This window comes from Hyperoodon ampullatus (assembly GCF_949752795.1).
Source record: "Hyperoodon ampullatus genome assembly, chromosome: 13".
NCBI classification, from domain to species: domain Eukaryota; kingdom Metazoa; phylum Chordata; class Mammalia; order Artiodactyla; family Ziphiidae; genus Hyperoodon; species Hyperoodon ampullatus.
Window position 1 is genome coordinate 9,127,746 of NC_136926.1, and position 22,201 is coordinate 9,149,946.

General features: G+C 40.8%; 1 protein-coding gene across 1 annotated transcript; it reads right to left on the minus strand.

Annotated features, from left to right (window-relative positions):
- Nucleotides 1-13,156: 13,156 nt before the first annotated feature.
- Nucleotides 13,157-21,644, minus strand: ARPC3 (actin related protein 2/3 complex subunit 3). The gene is made up of 6 exons (XM_079717723.1): nucleotides 21,557-21,644; nucleotides 17,930-18,006; nucleotides 15,893-15,961; nucleotides 14,389-14,515; nucleotides 13,937-14,031; nucleotides 13,157-13,457 (listed from the first exon to the last, which is right to left on the minus strand). Exons 1-6 carry the CDS (start codon nucleotides 21,636-21,638, stop codon nucleotides 13,395-13,397), a joined length of 513 nt encoding a protein of 170 aa, XP_079573849.1. The 5' UTR covers nucleotides 21,639-21,644; the 3' UTR covers nucleotides 13,157-13,394.
- Nucleotides 21,645-22,201: the final 557 nt, after the last annotated feature.

A 22,201-nucleotide genomic window follows, 5' to 3' on the forward strand; every position in this document is an offset into this window, starting at 1 on the left:
TAGTTCCCCGACCAGGGATCGAACCTGGGCACTCCGCAATGAGAGCGCGGAGTCCTAACCGTTGGATGGCCAGGGAATTCCCAGGGTGTTCGTGTTCTTATTGTTCAATTTTAAGGGTTCTTTGTGTATTTCGGATAGCAGTCCTTTATCAGATTTTATCAGAAAATATTTTGCAAATATTTGCTCCAAGTCTGTGGCTTGTCTCATTCTCTTGACCAATCCCTCGCTTTTACTTTCAGTAAGAGTCCTGAAATGAATGACTAATAATAGTGACCCGAAAAGAAACAGTGAAAATATTTTATTAAACTTCATCTAAATAATGATGTCAGTAAAATTTTTAATGAAAAAATAAAACCAATATTACAAGACAAAAAGTTAATGGATTAATGCTTTTTAATTATATTAATGTATTTTTAAAAACTGTTACCCTACATGTTGGATTAGCAAAGAAATGAATAATATACAGTTTCTGTTCTTGATCTTTAAATTCTGAAAACTTGTCAATGACTGCCAAGCTGATCATCTTTGCGTATTCATGTTCCATACACAGTGTAAACAGATTTGTCAATTATTGGAGCATAGCCATGAAAAGACAGGGAGGAAACTTAAATGCATATTACTAAGTGAAAGAAGCCAATCTGAAAAGGTTACATTCTGTATGATTCCAACTATATGACATTCTGGAAAAGATAAAACTGGGGACAGTAGAAACATCAGTGGTTGCCAGGGATAGAGGGGAGGGAAGAAGAGGTGGAGCAAAGGGCATTTTTAGGGCAGTGAAACTATTCTATATGACACTATGATGGTAGATACATGTCATACACTTGTCAAAACTCATAAAATCACCGAGAGAAATCTAAGGTAAACTATGGACTTTGGGTGACAATGGTAGGTTCATCAGTTGTAACAAATGCACCCTGAATGTGAGATGCTGATAGTGGGGCAGGCTGTGCACGTGTGAGGGCAGGGGTATATGGGAACTCTCTGTTAGTTGCCCTCAGTTTTGCTCTGAACCTAAAACTGCTTGAAAAAATTAAACTTAATAAAAAAGAAGAAAGAAAGGGGTGTGTGTCATAATTGACCTTCTCTGGGTGTCAAACACAGTAGATACACCACTGTATCTAACACACTTGCAACAATGGCTGACACACAGTAAACATATAAATGCTTGCTATTATACTTTTTTCTATATTTGAAATATTTCATAATTAAAACCACATCTAATAATGGCAAGAAGTGGAAACAAGTGAAATGTTCACCAACTGATGACTATATAACCAAACATGGTATATTCATACAATGTAATCCTATTCAGCAAAAAATTAAAAACGAAAACAACAAACTACTGAGAACAACATGAATGACTCTCAAAAATATTATGCTAAATATAAAGTCATGCTAGGTGAAAGAAATCAGACCAGAAGAAAAAAAAAAAATCACATAATCCCTGACTCCATTTATATGAAATATCCAGAAAAGATAAACTGAAAGCAACAGAAAGATTTGTGATTGCTTGGTGGCGAGGGTGGGAACAAAAACAAAAGCCCATGTTCTGGGACTTCCCTGGTGTCACAGTGGTTGGGAGTCTGCTGGGACACGGGTTCGAGCCCTGGTCTGGGAAGATCCCACATGCTGCGGAGCAACTAAGCCCGTGCGCCACAGCTGCTGGGCCTGCGCTCTGGAGCCCGTGCGCCACAACTACTGAAGCTCACGCACCTGAAGCCTGTGCTCCGCAGCAAGAGGGGCCACCCCAAGGAGAGGCCCACACACCGCAACGAGGAGTGGCCCCTGCTCGCGCAACTGGAGGGGGTTCTCGTGCAGCAACGAAGACCCAACGCAGCCAAATAATAAGTAAATAAATTTATTTTTTTTAAAAAAGCCCATGTTTTATGGAGCTGACATTATAATGAGGGAAGATAAACAATAACTAAGTAATACAAATAGTATTATGAGAAGGTAATAAAACATACTAAAGTATTTATGGAAGAAAAATGTATAGGGTTTACTTTAAAATATTACTGGGAGTGGAGGGAGATAGATGAAACAAAATTAGCAAAATGTTGATATCAACTGAAATTAAGTGGCAGGTACATGGGAGTTCATTATGCTATTCTTTCAACTTGTATGTATATTTAAATTTTCCATAAGTGTTTTTTAAAGGTGCTTAAAAGGTAAAGAAGAAAGAAAGGGAGTGTTGGGGCAGGGGCTGCCATTTTTAATCAAAATCAGAGAAGGCTGCACTGATTAGGTGACATATGAGTAAAGACCTGAGGGAGGGAAAGTGGGAGCCATGTAGAAATCTACAGGGAGAGGATCCCAAGCAAAGGAAAGAGCAAGCTTAGAGGTCTGAAGCAGGAGTGAGCTTGGCATGTTACAGGAAGAGTAAGGAGGTAAGTGGGCTGGAGCTGAGCAAGAGGGGAGAGGAGTAGGAAACAAGTTCATGGATGCCAATGGAGAGTCCTGAGCAGAAAAGTAACATGATCTGACTTGCTTTTTAAGAGGATTGTTCTGTCTGATGCGTTAAGAGTAGATTGGAGGAGGCAATCAAGTCCAAAATGTCCAAGTGCCAAGGTTGAGAAGGCCTGTTATAAAGGGAAGGAGGAAATGAGTGACAGCAGGTGGGGGAAACAGAATAAAGAGAGGATTTTTTTTTAAGATGGAAGAAATAACATGTTTATATCCTGATGGGAATGAAGGAGAATATATCACTAGCTAAATGGCAGGAGAAACGTTGATAATTTCTATAAAGAAATAGTGCTAAAAGACATCTGTGGAGTTGATAAACCACACAAAGAATGCATGAAGCAAAATATTTATAGAGAAAAAGAAGCAAAGGAGAGACCACCTCCTCTGGAAATTTTTTTGTAATCCTCTTTAAAATAAATTACTCCAAAATAGGATGGATTCCATGGTTAAGTTCCATTAACCTCATGTAAGTCAGATCATACTGATTTTCATATTATACAAAGGACACATGTAATATTAAACTAACATGGGACACACAAGAGATAAATCCAAGGGGACAAAGCCTCCTCTTTCTCATGGAATCATCTTCTAAAATGATAATTTTGTAACTGGAGTGGTCTTTTCAGACACACAGCTGGCCATGAACATTTAGATAAGCCACTTGGATGCAGAATGATGTGAATTCCATGGAGTGTTGAATCAGATACATTTAGAGGAACAATTTATAAATGTAAATGTTTTGCTCCACTTAAGTTCATTTCTAAATCTCCAACAGCCTCCTAAGAATGAAAATCTTTCCCAGCTCCATTAGACATTTTTCTTAGATCTGTCTTTTGTACAAGGGGAAAAACATAACACTTGTGAATTGCTCTAAGGGAAACATTACTTAATATCCCTTAAGTGTCTCCTGGCAGTGATAGCCTTCCTTTCAGTGGAAAAGTAACTTTAGGACAAAGAATTTGCCTGGACAACTGGAGGGAATAAATATAGCCATCTTTCCAAATGATTTTCCCTCTTTTCAGTAAAAGTGGCTGGCAAAGCAATATATTCTAGGGTTCTAAGGTGTCCAGATTGGCACTTTGTTTATGAGATGGTCAGACAAGTAAGGATAGAGCAACTAACTCATTCACACACAAATGCAAAACCAACAAGGCTTGCTGAGTTAGAGTTCAACTGCCATAAAATAAAGTTTTCTGGAGATTTTAATACTATTAACAACCCCCTCCAAGAAATTCCTCTCTAGGACTCGCATGTTTTATTGATCCACCCTTTATTCCGATTAACCTCTTAGACTGATTCTTTGCTGAGTCCTTCCTTCTTCCTGACTCCTAACTGCTGACTTGTCTCAGGGGTCAAATTCTATCTCCTAATTCCGCTAAAGACCTCCTGTCTCTCAAGTCTTTATTTCTATTGCTTTCACGTATATTTTTGTTTGCTGCTGGATATCACCCAGGCCATCAGCTGCCCCCTCACACTCAAAGTGCTCAGAATTAAACTGATCACCCATGCCCCATCCAAAGGACTTCCAATTATTGATTTCTAGAAGTTTGCTCGGGACAATTCCAGTTTATGTCTGCTGTTCCAGAATTAATTATAGCATGCTCTTTTATGCTCAAGAGTTTGGATGACAAATTATGTCATCACCCAACCTATATTCATCAAAGGAACTGCTATTGTCCAAGTCAGATTCAAAACCAAAACAAACAAACAACAACAACAAAAAACAAAAACCCTCAACCTAGGGGAATTCCCTGGCAGTAGAAGAAACAGGTGAATTTAATAAAAACAAAACAAAACAACAACAAAAAAAAAACCTCAACCTAACCTTCAGCTGCTAATTCGAATGCAGTAGAATCTCCCGCAAATCTCCCCTTATTTTTACATTCCCAGTAACACCCACTAAGCCCTTACATGGGAACCACTAATAGAGCTTCTTACTCCCTGGTGTCTCTCCCTCCCATCTCTCTACCCTCCAATCTATCTGGTGCACTGTAATTAACTAAATTTCATAAAAGTCCTGACTTTATCCTTTCGCCATCCACTTGAAAATGTAAATGTAATCTTCATTCAGTATATATTTGAATGCCTCCTCACCTCATTTCAGGCATTGGGGCTACAATAATGATAGGCATGGCCCATGACCGTGTTAAGAAAAAGTTAAATAGTAATATAAGAACAGACAAGATACTGACTCGTTCAGGGGGAAGTCTTCAGAGGGCTTGTGATGAAATGGCACACGACTGATTTTTTCTTAAAGCACTGTAAGAAACAAGAACTCAAACAGATACTTGTACACTGATGTTCATTGAAGCATTATTCACAAGGGCCAAAAAGTAGAAACAACCCATCAGCAGATGAACGGATAAACAAAATAGAGTATATCTATACAACGGAATATTATTCAGCCACAAAAAGGAATGTTACAACATGGATGAACCCCCAAAACATGATACTAAGTAAAAGATACCAGTCACAAAAGGACAAATATTGTATGATTTCCCCTTATATGAGACACATAAATAAGCAAATCCAGAGACAGAGGGTAGATTAGAGGTTACCAGGGGCCGGGGGAAGAGGAACGAGGAGTTACTGTTTAATGGGTACAAAGTTTCTATTTGGGATAATAAAAAAAGTTTGGAAATAGTGGTGGTGGTTGCATAACATTATGAATTTAATGCCACTGAATTGTACACTTAAAATGGTTAAAATGGAAAAATGACAATGTAATATGCTACAAACCATTGAATTGTATACTATAAATGGGTGAATTATATGATATGTGAATTACATCTCAAGAAGACTGTTTAAAAAAAAAGTTCTTGAGAGTTAAGCAAGAAACTCTGGAATGGCTTGGGGAAAAATGGGGCAGGAAAAGTGATGTTCAAGCAAATGGTTCTCATAATGGTAGGTAAAAGCAGAATGGTGCCCTTGTGTGGAGAATCTGTCATGTCCTTTGTCCCACTAATAGAATACAGTTTAAAGTTCCAACCCTGGGGGCTTCCCTGGTGGCACAGTGGTTAAGAATCCGCCTGCCAATGCAGGGGACACGGGTTCGAGCCCTGGTCCGGGAAGATCCCACATGCCATGGGAACAACTAAGCTCATGCGCCACAACTACTGAGCCTGCGCTCTAGAGCCTGCGTGCCACAACTACTGAAGCCCGCGTGCCTAGAGCCTGTGCTCCACAGTAAGAGAAGCCACCATGATGAGATGCCTGCGTGCCACAATGAAGAGTAGCCCCCGCTCTCTGCAACTAGAGAAAGCCTGTGCACAGCAACTAAGACCTAACGCAGCCAAAAAAAAAAAAAGGTCTAATCCTGACCCTGGCTCTCAAAAACGTGGGTCCTTCATTATTACCTGCTAGGGCAGCTTTGTCCCCATCACATTCTTTGCCCTAACGTTTCCTTCATGCCAGGCCTGATCATGTCACAAAGCTGCCCAATATACTTCTTTCTCATTTAGCCTACCCAATTTGGTTCACCTGTTCTGAGCTCAGTTAATTTGAGTGCCATCTTCATTAAGTCTTCCCCAAACGACCTCAGCAATAACAGCCTGCTCTTTCCCTGGGCAGCACTGAGCAGTCATGTCAATCTTTCAGTGTTTTGTCTCTCCTATCTTGATATACACAGTTCTCATCAGATGGCTAAGGTCCTGGAGAGCATAGTTGCCCTTTACATTTCTTGTATATCCTCAATCTCCTGCTTTTGTTGCCTGAATGTTCTACTAAAAGTTGCGATGTAGCCAAGTGACCATCTTATAATGGCTGAGAGGGCCAGCCCTGGGTTTGGAAAGACTTAGGTTTCATTGCCATTTCTGCCAACTACCAGGTGCTTGAGTTTGGGCAAGTTATTTAATTCCTGTAGGCATCAGCGTCTTCATCTGAAAAGGCGGATAGTACCTGTATCTGCCATAAAGATTCTTGAAAGGGTTAAACAGGATTTAAAAAGGCAAAGCATTTAGCAAGCTGCTAGATCATCTGTAAACTGGAGCTGCAGTGTTAAAGTGGAAAATTGTGATTGGTGATTTATCTCAAAATCAACACAGAACAGATGTGGCCCTAAAATTACACTCTCCTAATGGAATGGTCTTCCAAACTTCTATAAACAAAATGAAGGGAAAAACAAACCAAATGGCTTTTGGTATAATAGTATTACATTCCTTTCTGGACACAACTCCAAACTTTTTATTAAGATCTTCAGTACTAATAATTTTGGAGGAAAGGAAAATGCAGAATAAAACAAGTCTCATTAATCTTGTTCAAGCATTTCCATGTACTGTCATTTTTCTATGCATATGACAATAATTGGTGGCACATTTAAAAAATTAATAAATGTAAACAGGATGCTTAAGAAAAGAACCAGGTGACTGTTGTCCTCAGCCTGGTTTTTGGCTAATATATTTTTTCTAATATTTGACTTTCTATCAATGTTCTTTTTAAAAACTAGATTTTCCCTTCTGATTATTAAGGTAACACATCTCTTACTGAATTGTAGTATATATGACTTAGAATGTACAAGTCTTTGTAATTGCCTCTGGCGCAAAATAATCACTCTTAACAGTTCGGTGTATGTATTCCCCTACTTTTTTGGGGAGTACATACAATTAAATAAACAAGGATGGACTCATATTATAATACTACCCTCAACCTTTTTTTTTTAAACTCAGTGATGTATACCCTAAGGCATCTTTCCATGAGAGAACAGATAGAGCCCCTTATTATTTTTAAGGGCTGCATATTTCATTTTATGGATACACCATGATTATTTACTTATCAAATTCTCTATTAAAAGATGTCTGAATTATTTCCAGGTGTGCGTGTATGTATGTGTGTGTGTGTGTGTGTGTCTCTGTGTGTGTGTGTGTTTCAGCATTCAACAATACTTCAAGATGAGTAGCTGGGGGCTTCCTTGGTGGCGCAGTGGTTAAGAGTCTGCCTGCCAATGCAGGGGACATGGGTTCGAGCCCTGGTCTGGGAAGATCCCACATGCCACGGAGCAACTAGGCTTGTGAGCCACAACTACTGAGCCTGTGCGTCTGGAGCTTGTGCTCCGCAACAAGAGAGGCCGCGACAATGAGAGGGCCGCGCACCGCGATGAAGAGTGGCCCCCGCTTGCCGCAACTAGAGAAAGCCCACGCACAGAAACGAAGACCCAACACAGCCAAAAACCAAAAAACAAACAAAAAAAATAGGATGAGTTGCTGAACCAAAAAGAATGAACATTCAAAAATCTGATACAGGGCTTCCCTGGTGGCGCAGTGGTTGAGAGTCCGCCTGCCGATGCTGGGGCCACGGGTTCGTGCCCCGGTCTGGGAAGATCCTACATGCCGTGGAGCGGCTAGGCCCGTGAGCCATGGCCGCTGAGGCTGCGCGTCTGGAGCCTGTGCTCCGCTACGGGAGAGGCCACAACAGTGAGAGGCCCACGTACCGCAAACAAACAAAAATCTGATACAATTTTAAAAAGAACAAAATCTGATAATTATTACTAAACTGCCTTCCCTAAAAAGTTGTACCTTGTAATAATGTTCTTTTAATGTTGACATTACATTTTGCTTAAAGATGTATTTTTGAACCCATTATACTATACTTCATGTATAATTTATTCTAAATCCTTTGGAAACTGTTCTCTCTGGTACATTAAAAAACAAAACACTTATCATCATATAGCACTAATGGGAAATGATTTAGAAGCCAGGTTTTTAGTGCTTATTGTCTGTGCTCTCCCTGCTGGTACTAATGGAACAGGCACCACAGGAGTTGGTTTTTATCACAAAGGTTCCACAATGAAAAAAAACAGAACACATCTGTTAGAAACAAACCTTTAATCTTGATATGAATCACTGTAGCTTTCCTTCTTTTTGACATGTCTCTGAGTCTATAACAGAAGTTCCAACCCAAACACCCAGAATCTGATTTTAGATAAGAATTTTAATTATAAAACAAAAACACAAACAACCCAACAACAGCACTCTTTTGGCTTCAAGACTATCCTTTTACCTGTCTATGGAGTATGTTTTAACATACCCATGTTCTTGGGTATGTGAAATGTGGTACTTACTTAGTCCATAATTCAGATCTTCAGTGAACAGATGCTCAACAGTATTTAACTCATACATTTAAATTACATATTAACCCATAAAGCCAAAATGGAAATTCTCTAGTCAATCAGGTATCACTGCAAAGCTCCAGTTTTAATACAATTTGAAACTTAGTTCTGTTCCTATATAGCGTTCCCTTTGTCCTTAGTAGCACATTACAAACAATCTGACTAACAACACACTCAAAACTTTCCTCTTTCCAGGCTCCCTTGTAGCTAGAGGCCTAGAAGACAAAAGTGTAGGTCTGGGCAGGATTTCTGGGAAGGGTAGGTAAGGTGGCACTCAGTTGGTATGCTCCTTTGGCCCTCATGCTCTCCCCTCTTCCTTCTGCCAAGCCCAGAGATGCAGGAGCATCTAGAGACTATGAGGATGAGAGCCACATGCAAAGGAGAGTGGAGCAGGAAGACAGGAGGAGACTGGGCCCCCATGACATCCTTAAATGGCTGCCCCATGTGGGACTACTTCCAGATTAAAAACAAACAAACAAGGACTTCCCTGGTGGCACAGTGGTTAAGAATCCTCCGCCAACACAGGGGACACGGGTTCGAGCCCTGGTCTGAGAAGATTCCACATGCCGCGGAGCAACTAAGCCCGTGTGCCACAACTACTGAGCCTGCGCTCTAGAGCCTGTGAGCCACAACTCCTCAGCCCACATGTCACAACTACTGAAGCCCGCGCACCTAGAGCCTGTGCTCCGCAACAAGAGAAGCCACCACAATGAGAAGCCCGCGCACAGCAACGAAGAGTAGCCTCCACTCAACCGCAACTAGAGAAAGCCCGCGCGCAGCAACGAAGACCCAACACAGGCATAAAGACATTAATTAATTAATTAATTAATTAATTAAAAACAAGCAAACAAAACCCCCAAGACACCGTAAATTGGGTTTTCTGTACTTGTGGCCAAATACAATCCCAGCATAGATACCAAAACAACTGCATCTTTCTTTCTTTCTTTTTGGCTATGTTGGATCTTCGTTGCTGTGCATGGGCTTTCTCTAGTTGCAGTGAGTGGGGGCTACTCTTTGTTGCGGTGTGCGGGCTTCTCATTGCGATGGCTTCTCTTGCTGCAGAGCACGGGCTCTAGGCTCGAGGGCTCTAGAGCACAGGCTCAGTAGTTGTGGTGCACGGGTTTAGTTGCTCCGTGGCATGTGGGATCTTCCCCGACCGGGGCTCGAATCCGTGTCCCCTGCATTGGCAGACGGATTCTTAACCAGTGCGCCACCAGGGAAGCCCCAAAACAACTGCTTCTTAAAGTAAAAGTCAACCACGTAAAGGTATGATAAAGGTGGCAGTGCAATAACTATGTCCAAAGGACTCGAGGCACCTCCTGAAATATCTAATCTATAACCTTAACGTACCTGGAAATATATGGTCCCATAAGTTTTTGGAAGAACTCACACTTTCTGTCAGTCTAACAATAAAAACCTCTTAAATGCTAAAAACTGGCCAAATATAAAAATGAATGCCACATAAGGATAGAAAGTAGCATCTAAAAATAAACCCAGGGCTTCCCTGGTGGCGCAGTGGTTAAGAATCCGCCTGCCAATGCAGGGAACACGGGTTTGAGCCCTGGTCCGGGAAGATCCCACATGCCTCAGAGCAACTAAGCCCATGCACCACAACTACTGAGTCTGCACTCTAGAGCTCGCGAGCCACAACTACTGAGCCCACGTGCTACAACTACTGAGCCCGTGCGCCTAGAGCCCGTGCTCCGCAATAAGAGAAGCCACCACAATGAGAAGCCCGTGCACCGCAACGAAGAGTAGCCCACACTCAACCACAACTAGAGAGCCCACGCGCAGCAATGAAGACCAATGCAGCCAAAAATAAATAAATTAAAAAAAATAAATTAAGAAAAGTTTAGTTTAAAAAATAAGTAAATAAATAAAAATAAACCCATACATTTATGGTCAGCTGAGTTTCGACAAGGGAGCCAATACAATTCAAAGAGTAAAGAATAGTCTTTTCAACAGATGGTATTGGTGCCAATGGGTAGTCACATGCAAAAGAAAAAAGCTAGACCCCTATCTCACTTCACATACAAAAGTTAATTCAAAATGGATCAAAGAAGACTATACTTTCAGGGATCATATAGAATGGACCTGAGGACACGGGGAGGGAGAAGGGTAAGCTGGGACGAAGTGAGAGAGTGGCATGGACACATATACACTATCAAATGTAAAATAGATAGCTAGTGGGAAGCAGCCACATAGCACAGGGAGATCAGCTCGGTGCTTTGTGTCCACCTAGAGGGGTGGGATAGGGAGGGTGGGAGGGAGACGCAAGGGGGAGGGGATATGGGGATATATGTATATGTATAGCTGATTCACTTTGTTATACAGCAGAAACTAACACACCATTGTAAAGCAATTATACTCCGATAAAGATGTTAAAAAAAAATGGATCAAAGACCTAAAATTTCTTGTTACATTAAATTTCTTGTTACGTGAAAAAAAAAAAAAAAACCTAAATGCAAGAGCTAAAAGTATAAAATGCTTAGGAAACTTAGGTGTAAACTGACACTTTGGTATAGGTAATGGTCTTTTAGACATGACACCAAAAGCATAAGCGACCAAAGAAAACATAGACAAACGACATTTAACTAAAATTAAATATATCTCTGTGCTTCAAAAGACACAATCAAGAAAGTTAAAAAAAAAAACAGGGACCTACTGTATAGCACAGGGAACTATACTCAATGTCTTGCAATAACCTATAATGGAAAAGAATCTGAAAAAGTGTACTTTCCTGTACACGTGAAACTAACAAAACATAAATTAACTACACTTCAATATAAAAAAAAAGATCTTCATGGGAAATAAACATTTCATTCATGGCAAAAAAAAAAAACCTATGGAATGGGAGAAAATTTCTGCAACTCATGTATCTGCTATGGGTCTAGTATTCAGAACATATATAAAAAACCTACAACACAACAACAAAAAGACAAATCAAATAAAAAATGAGCATAGGATTTGAATAAACATTTCTTTAAAAAAGTTATACAAACAGTCAACATCCACATGAAAAGATGTTGAACATCATTAGCATTGGAGAAATACAAATGAAAACCACAATGAGATACTTCACACCCACTAGGATGGCTACAAACCAATAACAAGTGTTGGTGAGGACGTGGGGAAATCAGAAGCTTCATACACTGCTGGTGGGAACGTTAAATGGTGCAGCTGGCACAGCCTCTGTGGAAAAAAGAGTCTGGCGGTTCTTTAGAAAGTTAAGTATAGCTATCATGTGACTCAGCAATTCCATTTCTAGGTATATAACCAAGAGAAATGGAAACGTTATGTCCACACAAAAACTTGTACGTGAATGTTCTTGGCAGCACTGTTCGTAACTGCCAAAAAAATGGAAGCAACTCTGATGTCCATACACTGATGAATGGATAAACAACATGGGGTCTATTCACACAATGGAATATTACTGAGCCATAAAAGGTAATGAAGTACTGATACAGGCTACAATATAGATGAACCTTGAAGATTATGCTGAGTAAAAGAAGCCAGACACAATAAGACAAATATTGTTTGATTGCAGTTATATGAGGTGCTGGGAAAAGGTAAATTCAGGGGCTTCCCTGGTGGCGCAGTGGTTGCGAGTCCGCCTGCCGAGGCAGGGGACACGGGTTCGTGCCCTGGTCCGGGAGGATCCCACATGCCGCGGAGCGGCTGGGCCCGTGAGCCATGGCCGCTGGGCCTGCGCGTCCGGAGCCTGTGCTCTGCAACGGGAGAGGCCACAACAGTGAGAGGCCCGCGTACCGCAAAAAAAAAAAAAAAAAAAAAAGGTAAATTCAGACACTGAAAGCAGATTAGAGGTCACCAGGAATTGGGGGTTACAGGTACCAGGGGTTTAATGGTTAGTGTTTCTGCTTAGGGTAACAAAAAAGTTTTGGAAGTAGATAGTGGTGATAGTGGTGCAACATTGTGTATGTAATTAATACCAGTGAATTATATACTTAAAAGTGGTTAAAACATAGTAAATGTTATATTTTACCACAATAAAAAAAAGAAAGAGGGCTTCCCTGGTGGCGCAGTGGTTGAGAGCCCGCCTGCCGATGCAGGGGACACGGGTTCGTGCCCCGGTCCGGGAGGATCCCACATGCCGCGGAGCGGCTGGGCCCGTGAGCCATGGCCGCTGAGCCTGCGCGTCCAGAGCCTGTGCTCCGCAACGGGAGAGGCCGCAGCGGTGAGAGGCCCGCGTACCGCAAAAAAAAAAAAAAAAGAAAGAAAAAGGAATGAGGTACTGATATAACACTGATGAACCTTTTTTTGTTTGTTTTTTTGCGGTACGCGGGCCTCTCACTGTTGTGGCCTCTCCCGTTGCGGAGCACAGGCTCCGGACACGCAGGCTCAGCGGCCATGGCTCACGGGCCCAGCCGCTCCGCGGCATGTGGGATCTTCCCAGACCGGGGCACGAACCCGTGTCCCCTGCATTGGCAGGTGGGCTCTCAACCACTGTGCCACCAGGGAAGTCCCCTGAATTATACACTTTAAAAGGGTGAATATTATCTCAAAAAAATTTTAAGTGAATGTCAAAGATAAGCAATGAAGTTTTTCTGACATGAAATGTTAGAAAATTTCTTTATTATTACTCATTAAGCACCAGCTTAATACTGCAGAAATTTCAAACCACCCGTCAACAACTCATTCTTCCCCACCCCACAGCCCCAAATTCTTGATAAAGAGCTCTTCAAGTAAAGACACACTCTTTTCTCTCCTCTGTATAAAACTTTACGAAATAAAGGCAAAGAACTGTGTACATCTTGCTGTAAATGCTGCCCACAGCTGTGGAGACAGTGTCTGCCCAAGGCTCCCTTTACTGTCCAGGTCCTGAAAGACTCTTGTTCATGAATTGTCTCTTCACAAAGCAAGTCCACCACTAACAAGAGGGGACAAAACAGAATGATCAGTGGTGGTCAAATCACAATGCAAGTTCAAGGTAAGGTCAGAATATGAATTTACTTAATAACAAAACTTAATATTGGTCTGGCAGCCCTTATATTATATAAACTCTTTGAAGGTACATAAAAAATTTTCCTCCCTTCCTCCCTCCCTTTCTTTTGGAGTGACTCACAGGTTAATCAAAATTACAACAACAAAATAAATGTAATACATTAAAGCTATCTCACACAAAAAAGCTGTTCTATGGGTTTACAATGCCCCAACGTAAGAATATACAAGCAAAATTTTTTACTGCACGCAATTCATTATTCAGTGTGATTCAGTGAACTCCTACTATGTATAAGGCACCACAGTTAAGCAACACTGCAATGCAAAAACTAAAGACCAATGTGTGTAACAGTGGCTACTGGGTAAAAGGTGATTTATCAACTAAATAAACAAAGAAAAGAGTTTTACCTTGCTGGGTTTATCATTCTGAGGGTCAAAAACTTTCTCACAAAGTCTCAGTCCAGTCTCTTGCCTCAGCTGTTGTAAGTAGGCCCTCATCACTTCTAAAATCAAGAGCAGGTAGAACAATAAAAAGCTGTATTTGAGAAAGCATCCCAAATGGGCTGGCTACTGATCTCAACATTGACCTTGGCAATACATTTCAATACCTTCGAACAGGATAAGAAATAGAAACGACAGTTCAAATGGTTTTATAACTATACTCATTTTGGTCCAAAAGATTCTCCACATGTCATGCTTGTTGCCAAGGATCTTTTGTGAGAGTGAGCAGTAAGATAATGTACGGGCTAAAGATTCCACTCTCAATCTGTACACCAGTCAAGGCAAGAAAAGGAGGGGAGTTAAAAAGTCCAGTGGAGAAAATCTTGTGCCATATAGTAAGGTAGAGATGTTGTTCTTACCATCTTCCTGTTTGTTTGCAGGTTTGGCGTAAATTGCATTAAGTGGAAAACCAGGCTCTCCGGGAATGGGAAAATTAGTGATTCCCAGTGTATACATTTCTTTCTCGCCTTGGCTTTTAGAATTGCACTTAAAAAAAAAAAAATTATATACACAAACATATAAGGGAAAAAGGATAGTAATATCCAATTTTCAGTTTTTTATCTAAGTAGCCACGTCTGGGGTTATGTTTTTGGTGCCCTTTTGCAATCTGGTGAAGCCTGTAGGCCCCTTCTCAGATAAATGTTTTTTTTTTTTTCCGGTAAGTGGGCCTCTCACTGTTGTGGCCTCTCCCGTTGCGTAGCACAGGCTCCGGATGTGCAGGCTCAGCGGCCATGGCTCACGGGCCTAGCCGCTCCGCGGCATGTGGGATCTTCCCGGACCGGGTCACGAACCCGTGTCCCCTGCATCGGAAGGCAGACTCTCAACCACTGCGTCACCAGGGAAGCCCCAGACTAATGTTTTAAATGAATAAGATATTACAGAACTACAAAAGAAACCAATTATAGTGAAATACAATAATTACAATATTAAAATATCAAATTTATGACACAGTCATACATGTGCTTCTTTATTAATGCGCTAAATAACAAGACCCAGCAGTGGGCTTAACAACTAAATTTTGAAGTAGTAATGAATGTAAACAAAATTTCAAAATATCTTCAACTCTAAATGTAATATGAAAATGCTGGGGACTTCCCTGGTGGCGCAGTGGTTAAGAATCTGCCTGCCAATGCAGGGGACATGGGTTCGATCCCTGATCCGGGAAGATCCCACATGCCGTGGAGCAACTAAGCCCGTGTGCCACAACTACTGAGCCTGCGCTCCAGAGTCTGCGAGCCACAACTACTGAGCCCGCGCACCTAGAGCCCGTGCTCTGCAACAAGAGAAGCCACTGCAGTGAGAAGCCCGTGCACCACAACGAAGAGTAGCCCTTGCTCGCTGCAACTAGAGAAAGCCCACACGCAGCAAGGAAGACCCAACACAGTCAAAAATAAATAAATAAATAAATAAATTTAAAAAGAAAATGCTACAGAAAGTCACAGGTATTGCTAATACTACTGTGGATGCTGCCTACATTAATTATTAAAGTAAATGCAAAATTTCAGTTAGAGATTAGTGAAAAGAAAGATGTAATCTTTTCTCCACTCAAGTTCATGGAACCTTGAATTCTATCCTTGGACCCCAGGTTAAGAACCCTTGAGCCAAGGGCTTAAAAGGGAATTTTTTGGTCAAGATTTCTGTCTTGGGAAAACATATGCAAAGCCTTAAAACATCACTGCCCTTATCTTCTCATTAGTCAACTACAGTATAAGTTTAGAGATCTACATTCAGATTTACCAGATTTTCCTCTCAAGTCCACACTCTAAGTCAGAGGAAATATTTTCTACTTGTCCTTAAAGTCTCAACAAGTCTAAATACCTATTAATTTGTGTTCCTGACAAATGATCATCGAAGTTTAATTACCTTTTGGAGTTTCTTTAGACACTCAGAAATGTAGAGAGTTATGTATATCAAGGTCCTATCAGCTTCATTCTATGGGAAGAAAACAAAACTTAAAACAGTTCTGATCAAAACCTAATAATTATGTGCAATAAATGAATTCAATCTTTGTCTTTTGATTTATCAACTGAAAACTGTGAAAGCATAGTTACTACAGCATCAAAAATTCCCATTCTCGGGCTTCTCTGGTGACGCAGTGGTTAAGAATCTGCCTGCCAATGCAGGGGACACGGGTTCGAGCCTTGGTCCGGGAAGATTCCACATCCTGCGGAGCAGCTAAGCCTGTGTGCCACAACTACTGAGCCTGTGCTCTAGTGCCCGTGAGCCACAACTACTGAAGCCCACGTACCTAGAGCCCATGCTCCACAACAAGAGAAGCCACCGCAATGAGGCCCATGCACTGCAACGAAGAGTAGCCCCCGCTCGCCGCAACTAGAGAAAGCCCGTGCAAAGCAATGAAGACCCAATGCAGCCAGAAATAATAAAAATAAAATAAATTAATTAAAAATACATTAAATATTTTAAAAAATTCCCATTCTCCGCATGCCATCTTCTCAAGCCCCCTTTCTGTCTGCCCCTGGGGAGGGAGCCACCAGCTTCCACCCTGAGTTTGTGCGGCTGCCCCTGTTTTCCTCAGCTCCCCTCGTCCTTGGGGTCCTGAAGAGTTGTGCCAAAAGCCCCTCATTCTGTGTAGGAAGGAGAGTTAACAAAGCCTCCTGGAAAACCTGAGATGAACCATACGGCTGGCTAATCTTTAAAAACTTTCTCACTTCAGGATCTCTGCCAAGAACAGAAGCATTTATGACTCTAAAGGAGGAAGCAATTATTTCACAAGTGACTTGTTCTTGAAGAGCTCCATTAGCCCAACTCTTGACCTAACCCAAAGGGAAAATGTGGAGAAGACAAATGGATGCTAATCAAATGTGGCACATACTTCATGTCAAACTTTACACAGATTTATAAGTTTAAAGAAACAAACTACACTTTTCCCTATTTTTAAGATTATATGATATTCGAGAGAGAATGAAATGTGGCAGAATTTTAATTACAAACGCCACACTTAAGACCATGCATTAGATACAGAAACATCTATAACATCATAGCATGTTTAGACCACAGTTTATAGACCAAGAGTCTACAAATAAAGATTTCACACCCTGCTTGATTCCGAGAGATTAAAGTTTGGCAAGGAGTTGAAGTTCCATATTCTAGAACACTATCAAGAAGATTTATTGACATTCCTTGTTAACTTGCTCATAGCAGCATCTCAGAGAACTTCCTTTTCCATTCCCCCCCTCCTTTTCTGCCCCCACCCCACTTCTGCCTTCCTCCTGAGCTCACAAGAACTAAGAGCAGAAGGGAAGAAATGGAGGTTGAGGGAAGGGTCCAGGTCATTGAATTTTCTTTATCTCTCCATCTTAGGTCCAGGACATAGAAGTATATTAAAAAAGTAACATAACATGCAGAATTTTTTGGTTTTGGACTGTCATACAGTAGGTGCTTAATATTGTTGAATAAATATAAATAAGCGTCTAGACCATGGGCTGGTAAATTTCCTCTGTACAGGACCAGATAGCAAGTATTGTAAGCTTTGTGGGCCATAGTCTCTGTCACAACTGCTCAACTCAGCTATTGTGGCATGTAAGCAGCCACAGATGATATATAAACAAATGCACGTGGTTATGTTCCAATAAAAGTTTGTTTACAAAAAGAAGTGGTGGGCCAGATTTGGCCCTCATGCTTTAGTTTGCCAACCCATGGTGTAGACCTTGGAGGAAGAATGAGGAACTAACACTGATACAAAATTAGGCACTGTTCTGGATTTTTAAAATCACACAATCTCATTTCATTTAATTTATTCCTTATATCAACCCTGACTGCCAGGTTGATACTATCCCCATCAGAAAACTAAATTAAAGAGTAAAAGCTCTATACAACATTGTAAATCACCTATACTCCAAGAAAAATTTTAAAAAAAAGAGTAAAAGCTCTGTACTTTACCTTAATTTCATAGTTTTTGAAGAAGACATTGGCCTTGAAGTAATAGATAGCTTCATCCACAATATCTGTATCTTTTGCTAAGCAGGACACAAGGGGAATAAGGCAGAAAACATTAGCCAAATGTAAAACATAACTTCTAAAAAAGCTATAAAGAGGGGCTTCCCTGGTGGCGCAGTGGTTAAGAATCCGTCTGCCAACACGGGACATGCGTTCGAGCCCTGGTCCAGGAAGATCCCACATCCTGCGGAGCTACTGAGCACATGTGCCACAACTACTGAGCCTGCGCTCTAGGTCCCGCAAGCCACAACTACTGAAGCCCGCATGTCACAACTACTGAAGCCTGCACGCCTAGAGCCTGTGCTCCGCCACAAGAGAAGCCATCACAATGAGAAGCCCTCCCACCGCAACGAAGAGTAGCCCCCGCTTGCCGCAACTAGAGAAAGCCTGCGCACAGCAACGAAGACCCAACACAGCCAAAAAGTAAATAAATAAAATAAATGTATAAATAAATAAATAAAAATTAAAAAGCTATCAAGAAAAAAATTATTCAAGCTCAACGGTCAAGGGTTTTGGAGTTTTATAAAATAAGATGAGGGTACTGAAATACAAAGTCTTCAGAAACAATTTCTAGAAAAATAAGCATGATTTATTCTTATAGCTTTATTGTTTTACAAAAATTATACATGCCCATTAGAGAAACTAATTAATCAATATAGAAAAAAAACTTAACTGTCACCCTAATCTCACTACCCAGAAATAACTACTATCAACATTTGGTGAACATCACTCCAGACATTTCTCAATACATTTATAAAAACAGACTGAGACAGTCGATTGGGATTGACATATATACACTAATATGTATAAAATAGATAAGTAATAAGAACCTGCTGTATAAATAAATTAATTAATTAATTAAAAAAAAAAAAAGACTGAGACAGGGACTTCCCTGGTGGTCCAGTGGCTAAGACTCCATGCTCCCAATGCAGGAGGCCTGGATTTGATCCCTGGTTAGGGAACTAGATCCCACATGCATGCCTCAACTAAAGATCCTGTGTGCTGCAACTAAGACCTGGAGCAGCCAAATAAATAAATAATTAATTAATTAATTTAAAAAAAGACTGAAACATAGACTAACTTTAATAAAATGCTTTTTAAAAAATACAGAGTACTGAATATAATTTTATTTGACCTTACATACTATAGCTTTAGGTAAAAAACTCTTAACTGTCATTTAGGAACACACTGGGATTCACACATACATCTTTCTTTTTACGAAAACTGACTTCAAATATATTTGTACAAGCTGTTCAGATGGCTAGAGACTGAGAAAAGCCAGAAGTACTGTTGTAACAAAGACAGATCTCATTACAAAATTTCTTTGGCTTTTTTTGGGGTTTTCCTTTTTTTTTTTTTTTTAATTTTAAAAAGGTCAAAATCCCAGGGTCTTGATATCCAACAGCTGGTTTCAGCAATGCAGAAATGGTTATTTATATTTCTCATCCCTGACTTCTATCCCTCTCACACAGCAGAAATGCAAAGCAATTCTGAAGTTTTGGTACTCTGAAGAATTTCAACAGAATTCTTTTTTTTTTTTCCCTTCCTTTTTAAAAAAATTTTTTTGGCTTCGCAGCACAGCCTATGGGATCTTAGTTCCCCAACCAGGGATCAAACCCATTCCCCCTGTAATGGAAGCACGGAATCTTAACCACTGGACCACCAGGGAAGTCCGCAACAGAATTCTAACTCTAGACTTGTGTTCCCTGCAATCTATTTTCTTATCTGCAAAAAGGAAACTTCCTCAGATCATCCAAACAGCGCTTACAAGAGCCAGCTAGTTCTAAATGTCACATTGCAGGGAGGGGGAGGAGGCTAGACTATAGGATTTAGAACCTAGAAGAGTGTTTGGCACATAAAAGGTGTTCAAAAGATATTTGTTGAGGGCTTCCCTGGGGTGGCACAGTGGTTGAGAGTCCGCCTGCCGATGCAGGGGACACGGGTTCGTGCCCCGGTCTGGGAGGATCCCACGTGCCACGGAGTGGCTGGGCCCGTGAGCCATGGCCGCTGGGCCTGCGCGTCCGGAGCCTGTGCTCCGCAACGGGAGAGGCCACAGCAGTGAGAGGCCCGCGCACCACAAAAAAAAAAAAAAAAAAAGATATTTGTTGGATGTAAGTAATTAGATTAATGTTAACAGTTACTTAGTCTACAGCACAGGCTTATACTTCTCCATAATTCCAATTCAGTCCTAATCCAGCCCCCAGGGAAGAGTTAAGAAGTCACTTTTTATCTACAGAAATCATGGAGTTCTGGTTTATTGGGGTCCCATTCTCCCTCAAGGGCCCAAGAATTGCAAAGGTGGTAATTAGATTTACTCCATCCTTGGTCAACTGCATCTTCTGATATATAATATGGTATTTTGTAACGATCTGAGAAGAGCTCTGGGCCAACACTGATTCTTATTCTTCCTTTGCACTGTAATTCTTTTACATTATTTTTTCTCTTTTTGGTCTGCTTTTTCCCACTGTTCCTTTTTTTTCATCTCAGAACAAGTAAACAGTGTGGTGACTCACCAAATTTATTAAGTTTACTGAGCTTTCAAATGGTGTTGAAAACAAAATTAAGAGGAAGTCAAGTCAAATAATCTGGCAGAAGAATGGAGACAGGGTCAGTACAAAATTGGTAATCCAAACTATGGTCTTGGAAACCATGAATGGAACTCAGTGCAGGCCTTTCCTGGGTTCAGGGAAACCGTGTCTAATATAATACAAATTACACTGTTGGCAGAACATCTCAGAATGTGTCAGAAGAGTCTCAGATAGCATCTGAAATGAACGAAGCTTTCTGAACAGGAAAGAAAATGGCTCACCCTCGCAAAAAAAAAAAAAAAAAATGAGTACCAAGAAAGAAAGTAAAGATATAACGTTCAAGAAGCAAGAGAAGGGCCTCCCTGGTGGCGCAGTGGTTGAGAGTCCGCCTGCCGATGCAGGGGATACGGGTTCGTGCCCCGGTCTGGGAGGATCCCATGTGCCGCGGAGCGGCTGGGCCCGTGAGCCATGGCTGCTGAGCCTGCGCGTCCGGAGCCTGTGCTCCGCAACGGGAGAGGCCACAACAGTGAGAGGCCCGCGTACCACAAAAAAAAAAAAAAAAAAAAAAAAAAAAAAAAAAAAAGAAGCAAGAGAAGAAATTAGTAAACAGGACACTTAAGATTGAGGTACTGCTGAAAACTGAGATCCTGAAGAATGGACAAAGAAAGTAGATTTAAATAAGGAAGAGGTTAAAATACATTTTCTTTTTTCCAGCTTGATGACAGAGAAAGGAGGGAGACATGGCGTTCTACAGAAGTAGCAGCATTAGATTAGTTTTTAAGAAATGACAGTGATGATAGGAAGAGTGTCGAGAATTAAGCACATTTCCTCTTCCCTCTCAACAAAATATCCTGGAGAAATTGGCAGCAATAATACAGTTTCTTGTTAAGTGCAACATATACTCATTATCTGAAAAGGTCTAGAGCACAATATCCCCCAAGCAAATAGAAAATACAAGAGCAACCTGAGACAGAATTTCCTTGATTTGATAATGTCAGAGGGTTTCATACCAAAATCTGAAAATAATGGAGCTTCGACTTACTCTCTCTAGGGGCGGGTCCTTTGAACTGACTTCTGATAGGCAACAGTGCCATGTTTCCAATGAGTTTCGTGTCAGGGTCCATGAGGGAAGAGTGGTAAGCCTGTAGTGGCAAGCCAGGTAAGAACACAAAAGCAGAAAGAGAGCAAATGTCAGAAGGGCAAACAAGTACATTTCCCTAAAGGAAAAAAAGACTAACTTATCCAAGATTAACTGGCTCATGAAAACTGACTATTAAATTTTGAGAAAATCTGAGGCAAGCTGGTTGCTGAACACAGCCATTATTAAAAATGAAATTATATAAATGTACAATTACATAAATTATATTAAAAACAAAGGTAATAAATACTTGAAATTTATTACTTCCTATTTAAAAAATTTATTTTTAATATGATCTTAAGCTTACTTATGTCTTTTGTATCTTTATGGTGGAAATACTATATAATGAGGTGCTAATGTGCATCTCTTCCAGTTCCACATTCAGTGACACCACATTGGTAACTGGTGGAGTATTTACACTATAGAAATAGGCAAACACTATATAAATCAGGGGTACCCAGCCCCCAGCTGTTGTTAAACCACAACCCAAGCACTGGCTCTTCAGCTCTGCCACTTGCTGGCTTTATGCCTTTTGACCAAGACATCACT